The sequence below is a fragment of the Cibotium barometz genome, chromosome 57, assembly GCF_041138505.1.
Source record: "Cibotium barometz isolate CiBa-2024 chromosome 57, ASM4113850v1, whole genome shotgun sequence".
Lineage (NCBI taxonomy): Eukaryota > Viridiplantae > Streptophyta > Polypodiopsida > Cyatheales > Cibotiaceae > Cibotium > Cibotium barometz.
The window spans coordinates 40,072,550-40,079,548 of record NC_141102.1 but is presented as its reverse complement, the minus strand read 5'-3'; the positions used below and the strand labels follow the sequence as shown (position 1 = coordinate 40,079,548).

The 6,999-nt window shown below is 43.7% G+C and overlaps 1 protein-coding gene across 1 annotated transcript; it reads left to right on the top strand.

The window, feature by feature from the left end:
• Window positions 1-228: 228 nt before the first annotated feature.
• LOC147606745 (peroxisomal adenine nucleotide carrier 1-like) lies at window positions 229-4,621 on the top strand. The gene is made up of 5 exons (XM_086792083.1): window positions 229-646; window positions 1,007-1,238; window positions 3,087-3,233; window positions 3,324-3,496; window positions 3,747-4,621. The coding sequence occupies exons 1-5, from the start codon at window positions 504-506 to the stop codon at window positions 4,039-4,041; spliced, it is 990 nt and encodes a 329-aa protein (XP_086648209.1). The 5' UTR covers window positions 229-503; the 3' UTR covers window positions 4,042-4,621.
• Window positions 4,622-6,999: the final 2,378 nt, after the last annotated feature.

Below are 6,999 nucleotides of genomic sequence, written 5' to 3'. Positions count from 1 at the left end.
ATGAGAAGGTTTTCAATCAGGCTCAATAAAATTTATTTCCCGAGCACTTCGGGGAGGACGAGGAGCTGCCGCGTGGGGCAGCTAAGAGAATAAAACACTAGTTGACACACAAAAATAAAAAGAAAAAGAAAAAGAAAAATGTTAGTAGCAGTAGAAAACAAAGAATTCAGAGTTTAGTGGTGAGAGAGAACCTAGTTAAGAAGCGTCGAAACTAGAAACTCGAAACCCGAGTCAAACCTCGCTGTTCATGCATGTCGTTGAAGTCGGAGTGGAACGACGAACTCGTCAGCGATGACGAACTTCATTCGATACCTGCAAAACTCTGCAACAAAAACAACAGTAGCAGCAGATTCATCTAACTTCTTCCATTCTCTCTCTTCTGCTGCGCCTGAAGCGAAAGCAGATCGCTGCGATGTCTTCGTGAGATTGCTGGATCTCAGATTGGGAAAGCTAGGAGAAGATTGAGAGGAGAGGCGAGAGAGAGAGACAGAGACAGAGAGAGGATGGGGCTTGACTTTGAGGCTCTGACGGAGGCCACCTCCGGCGCTGTGGGCGGCCTGCTGAGCACGTCCATCCTCTACCCCCTCGACACCTGCAAGACGAAGTACCAAGCCGAAGCCCGTGCCGGAAAGCATCGCAAATACAGGCAGGTTTTCATCCACTCTCGATCTCATGCATCAACCTCTGCTTTTACAAAATTACAGTGTTCTTTTTTCCCCGGGGGTGATGAAGGATGTTTATTTGCTTGTGTGTGTGGGTGGGGGTGTGGGTGGGCGGCGGTGGAGAGGTGCCTAGCATGTTTGCTCGTAGTATGCATGAAGGGGACTACCCAATCTTGCATATATGTTATACCATAAGCACCATGAAATGGATTATGCTTGAGTGGACACATGAAGTCTTGGCACTACATACAGAATGGGTTAGAGCATGGTGTTCTTCCTTTACATGACTGTAAATGGCCTCTGTGGAGAATAGGTCCTCAGATTTATATATCTCTTGTAACCAGATCTCCTGTCGATGTTTTTAAAGAGGCATTCCAATCGCGTCAACTGTTCTCACTCTACCAAGGTCTCGGGACCAAGAACCTGCAGTCATTTGTGTCACAATTCATATATTTCTACAGCTACAGCTATATAAAGAGCATCTACCTGAAAAGGAGTAGGAAAGAAAGAATGGCAACAGGTGCAAATCTTATTGTCGCTGCGGCCGCTGGGGCTTGCACAGCCATCATTACTCAGGTACCCAGCTGCCTTAAAAAAAAAGCTAAGCTTGTTGTTGTTCTTTCATTTAATATGTTTATATGTTTTCAAAGGGTTTGGTTTGATTTGCATGGATAGTTAAACTTGTTTGTGCTTAAACCACAAACCCCTTATGTTTGCAAAATAATTGCTCTAGGTCTCTTACATTGCAGGTGTGACTCTTACTGCATGGTTTGGGACGACCATGTAGGGCTAGGCAAAGACCAAAGGCCCTAATATGAGAGAAAATTGCCATAGAGCGAGTTGTGTGTAGGAAAGCACGTTCTGGGTTTTGCACTCCAAGGACACGGATGTACCACAATCGCACAACTACCTACCATTTGCCGCCGGGGGGGGGGGGGGGTGCAGAGAACTGATAGAAACTCAGTTTGATGGTTTTTCTGGGTTGTGCACTCCAAGGACACATGAACCTGCACCTGCTCTTGGGTGGTGATGATGTATCACAATCACACAACCTGCTACCATTCTTTCTTTCGTTTTTTTGGGTGGGGGGGTGGGGGCGGGGGAGGGAGCCTAGGGGGGGGGGGTCTGTCCTGTTTAATGTTAGCCTTCATCATGGCTGACTCTGTCCTTCACCTCCAGAGAACTGATAGAAACTCATCTTGATGGTCTTTCTATGAAGATTTGTCTACTATGGTGGCATATCTCTACACATGAACCTGCACCTACTCTTAGGTGCTGACGAGGTGAGTGGGGATGTCATAGCACATGGTCTGCGCTATGCATTATGGAGTAGATGATTTGAGGCTCTGTGAGTCGACTCTGATGGAGTCAAGCTCACACTTGGATTTTGTGAAGTTTGGGAAATAATCTGAACTTTCCATTGGTATATGTACTACCTTATATTAATGAGAGTCATGATGCAGTCTGTTCATGCAAAAGGCACTTGCAAGTAAGCCTTGTTATTGTGCATGAGAATGGCTCTTGTGATTGAGGACGAACTATGGATCCTAGCTCTATGGTGGTTTTGGAATAAAGAATCCAACCATCCATAGGTTCTTTTGTTTAGGTTTCCTGGTAGGTTAGAATGTCTTTCACATCAAAAATCTTGAACAGGCAGTGGTACTGTTGCATCTCAGAGTATGTTGGGCTGTCTCTGCTTACTGCCTATCAGACTCTCAATGTGCAAAGCCCATTCAGGATGAGTGTGCAACTTTGTCCTTTGCCCATTGATGCAAATGGACCTGCTCCTCTACTCTCTTTCTGTACCGAATTGTTGGCCATGGTTGGATGGTCGTCATGCACCATCTTTTGATGCAGAGAGAGGGTTGGGATGCAGGTCGGGGCAAAACACTAGATAGGGGCCTTCAATTATTGCAAGGTGAAACACACCTAGACCATTTGAGGCTGAACTAGGCATTTCATGATCCTATCTCATGCCTGTGACTTGTTAGCAATCCCTTCAACCAATGACAGAGCATCACAGTCGCCCATCATCGCCCATTTTGCTCGGTATTATAAGTTTTCTCATGGATCAGGCCATTCCTCTAATGTACTATGGTTGGGTAAGGAGGTAACAGTGAGTTTGGTAGTGGACCTCTTGTTCCCTTGTTTCCATTCCCGTCTTCATTTTTTGCTTGGGCTACACTTCAAAATGTTTATCAAAAAAGACCATGAGTTTTTGTTGTGTTCTTGCATCAACAAACTAAAACTTCGATCTATCAGTGTGTTTCCTGGGGAAATGCTGTCTGGATGATTGCATTGGAGGAGTTAGAAATGATTGTGTTCGTTTCGAAGATGGTCTGCTACAGCACTGCTACCTGTGCATGCGTGTACATGTCCTGTGTCCAAGTGATGCAAGTGTTCTGAGCATTTAAATGTTTGCAGCCCCTTGACACAGCTTCAGCTCGAATACAGACAAGCTCATTTGGTAAGTCCAGAGGTTTATGGGAGACACTTACAGCCGGTGATTGGAGACGAGCATTTGATGGGCTTGGAGCATCCCTAGTCTTGACATCAAATCCTGCTATACAGGTAAGAATTGGCATCAAACTACTGAATAATTCTGCACTGTCTAGGGGAGTTTCCGAGTTTTCCTTACATCTAGAATGGTGCTTTGTGTAGTATACAGTCTTTGAACAATTGAAGGATCGACTGGTCAGGTCACAGAGAGCACAAGCAGCAGCTATGCGAAATCCAGAGGCTGCCTCACCAGTTGTGCTGTCAGCCTTGGCTGCTTTTCTCTTGGGAGCGTTGTCCAAAACCATAGCCACAATTGTAACATATCCTGCTATAAGGTAAGATAGATCAATCAAGTACTCTTTATGTGGGGGAGCAATCAAGTGTTGTTTATCTGGTTCTCTCTCTCTCTCTCTCTCTCTCTCTCTCTCTCTCCCCCCCCTCCACCCCCTGCCCCCACATGCACAGACCAAACCCCTAGAACACACGCACGTGCGCGTACGCGCGCGTGCGCACACACACACATGGGATGCATTTCTGAGCTATTTAAGTACTTTTGGTAAGACTTGCTTGCTCTGATTCTAACAGGTGCAAAGTTCTACTACAAGTTGCTGAGGGGAAAGAAGATAAGGATGAGCAGAAGAGCATTGAAAGATCCTCAAGTAGGCCACCAGAGAGAATGATTGATGCCATCAACATAATCTGGCATAGAGAAGGAACATTTGGATTTTACAGAGGCTTACAAGCTCAAATACTGAAAACCGTTTTGAGTGCTGCACTAATGTTAATGATAAAAGAAAAGGCCTCCAAAGTGACATGGCTTGTCATGGTGACCATTAGGAGGTGGGCCATTCTCACAAACAAGAGATTAAAGAATGCCTGAAACCAACTGTTAACAGGATTGTTAGAAAAAGGGGTCAACATGGTAAAGGCAAAGTACCCCTTCTTTTGAGCAATGTACTTTCAAGGTAAAGCCTTTACTTTTTTTTGGGCGATGCAGTACGGCAGACTAGCAGTCTTCTCAAACGAAAAATAGGTGCATAGTGGGGGTTGATTTGTTCAATTTTTTTGATTGGGAAAATGCCAATTCTTTATGCTGCAGTCACACAAACTTCTAACTTCAAAATGGCAAGTAGCTTAACTTTTAGAAAAGGCAAGGGCAACAGGCAAGGTGGGGAAATGGGCAGTTTATTGTGATTGAAGAGCACTCATCTAGGAGTTTCATGCATTGAGGGCAGCAAATTCACAATCTAGTGATGAGCCTCCAGTCCATGAGGCTGCATAGCTATTAGGTTGTGTACTTTTTTTTTTTTTTTTAGCCCTACGGACACTCGGTCCTTAGCTGATGTTTCGGGCTGGTAATGTTTATGGACTTGTAATCCTAGATGATGTATTTGCTTGATTAGGTCCCATGGGTCATATTTGGTCTCTGGGGATGTTAATGAAACTATCCCCTCTGTTTCTGTTTCTCTCATAAGTCATTTTTGCCTTCTGCATATGTCAATACGAATATGTGAATACATGTGGTGTGTGTGTTGGGGGAGGGGGAAATTCTTGCATTTTGGATTCTTTTTGTGGGGTTCCCATTTAGACTTTTATTTTTAATAGGCCAGATAGCTTGGCAAAAGTCATAGATGTCCTCACAAAAGAGAAGTCAAGTTAATCATCGTGTGATAGCTGGTTACCTTGGGTACCCTAACACCATTGCACAAAAGCAAGCAAGCGTGCAAGGCCACATGGCAATGTAAAAGCAAGGCTTAAAAAAAGATAACCAATGTACTTAGGCTTGCACAAATTGTTTGTGTTTTTTTGTTTTGACGGTAACAAGTGGGCGACCATCGCCTGCATGCTGTCCAGACGGACGGACAATGCGATTAAGAACCACTGGAATTCCACACTCAGAAGATGGTGCATGGCAGAGAAAGCTTCTCTGGTCGATGGTGGTGGCCAAGGAAGCAAGGTTTTCGAAGAGGAGGAGATGGAAGAGGTCGAAATTCCACACTGAAAAGGCGGTGCATGGCAGAGAAAGCTTCTCTAGTCGATGGTGGTGGCCAAGGAAGCAAGGTTTTTGAAGAGGAGGAGGAGGAAGAAGAGATCTGCAGCGGCTTTGAAGGTAGAAAGAGAAGTAGCAAGGAGATTTCCTCCGTAGACGAGAGCTTGCAAGATTAGAGTAGTAGTTGGGAAGCAAACAAACTAGGAAAGCTTAGCGTCAGCCTAGACTCTCCTGCTGCAGCACCGATTTCAATGGTAGTCGTTTTGGTTATGCCCATGGCCACAACGGCCATGGGCAAGGAGCAAGAAAAACAACCTGGTTATGCTCATCGCCACAATGATGGTGTGGTGTATGACCATGCAAAAGATTGTGATGCAAAGCTTGAGAATCATTTTGGCTACTGATGGGGACGGTGATGGTTATGCTCATGGCCATGTCTATAGCCATGCCGATGGCTACAATGAGAAGCAACATGGCTATGGTGAAGGCTATCAAAGCTTTCTTTAGCCAGCTCAAGACATGAAAGACCCGATACCTCGACCCCAACAAACTTCTTTGGATGTGAAATTCCCCTCCATGGGATCCGTGTGAAACCACCGTTAGACATATTCAAAGGTGTTTACAATGTCTTCAATCTTGTAATTGTGGCCTGCATTTACAAAGGTAGACATAGTGATAGTTTTCATTTGCAAAAGGAAGGCCTAAGTTGCCCTACCTTCCAAAAGAAAGACCATCATTAAATGCCAGCTTAGTTATGTCTTATAGGGCCATAACAGACCGCCGATGAGTTGATCTACTTGCTGTGTTGGCTGAATCAATTGCATTCACACTTTGTAGACAGCTGGCTGCTGCCTATCCTGGGTGCCTTCTGTCATAACCTCCTTTGTCCTGTTCTAATTTGTGCTCTCAACATGGGCATGATTTAGGAACTTATGTCAAATATTTACCCTAACTAGTAGTGCATTCCGGAGCATACTTGGAAGCAATGCTAGATTGACATCCGCAATTGATGAGCTTGAAGCATGTTCTTATGTTTGATGGGGATTCAAAAGTACTTCGCAAATTAGAAAATCACAAAATCATTATCACATTTGAAAATGAGTTTTGTATCATGAATCAATATATAGGACTAATGGCCACTTTCAACACTGAAGGTGTTTTGGTCCATTTTTGATATCGAAAGTACTATTTGGGAAACGAGGAAAAGGCACGTTCTCCTATGTTTATAAAATTTTGGGGAGGATTGTGTCAACTCCCCGCCATACTTTATGGTTTTTTATATAAAAACGTCACTCACTCAAACGAGCACGAAAATCCCATGACTTCATGAATGACGTGTAACTCAAATTCAAATGTGGTAATGAATCTGGAATTTATTTACCTTGCGATGTACTTTGAGATTTTTGTCGATGTCCATCGATTCTTCACGTTGAATGCAATCATAGGGTTGATGTTCATACTCATTCAAGCTCTATAGAAAAACATGCATACAAAGAAGACGTGTTGCAGAAATAGTATGGATTGCAATGTCCATCTTCATTCAAGCGCTTCAAGATGCTTATATGTGAATGGAAGGGTACATGTTCTTTTGAAGTACGTTAACAATGCACAGGTGTAAGCAATCAAGAGGATAAAGCTATCCAAGCATTCTAGTTTTGTGTGTGTGTGTGTGAGAGAGAGAGAGAGAGAGAGAGAGAGAGAGTTTGAAAACCCTAATCGAGAAGAGAAACTAATGTGCTTGACAATTTCATGTCACGAACTATTGGTCTTTTTGATATCTAACCTTGCTACTAATATAAATTCACCAACTAGCTTATCAAAAATTAGAACATTATCATTGTGAACAAT

Excerpts from the sequence above, each read along its gene's own strand:
- LOC147606745 (XM_086792083.1), top strand. The coding sequence starts at position 504 with ATGGGGCTTGACTTTGAGGCTCTGACGGAGGCCACCTCCGGCGCTGTG. Across the intron at positions 1,239-3,086 it reads GCACAGCCATCATTACTCAG|CCCCTTGACACAGCTTCAGC; the intron begins GTACCCAGCTGC and ends AAATGTTTGCAG. Across the intron at positions 3,497-3,746 it reads GTAACATATCCTGCTATAAG|GTGCAAAGTTCTACTACAAG; the intron begins GTAAGATAGATC and ends TGATTCTAACAG.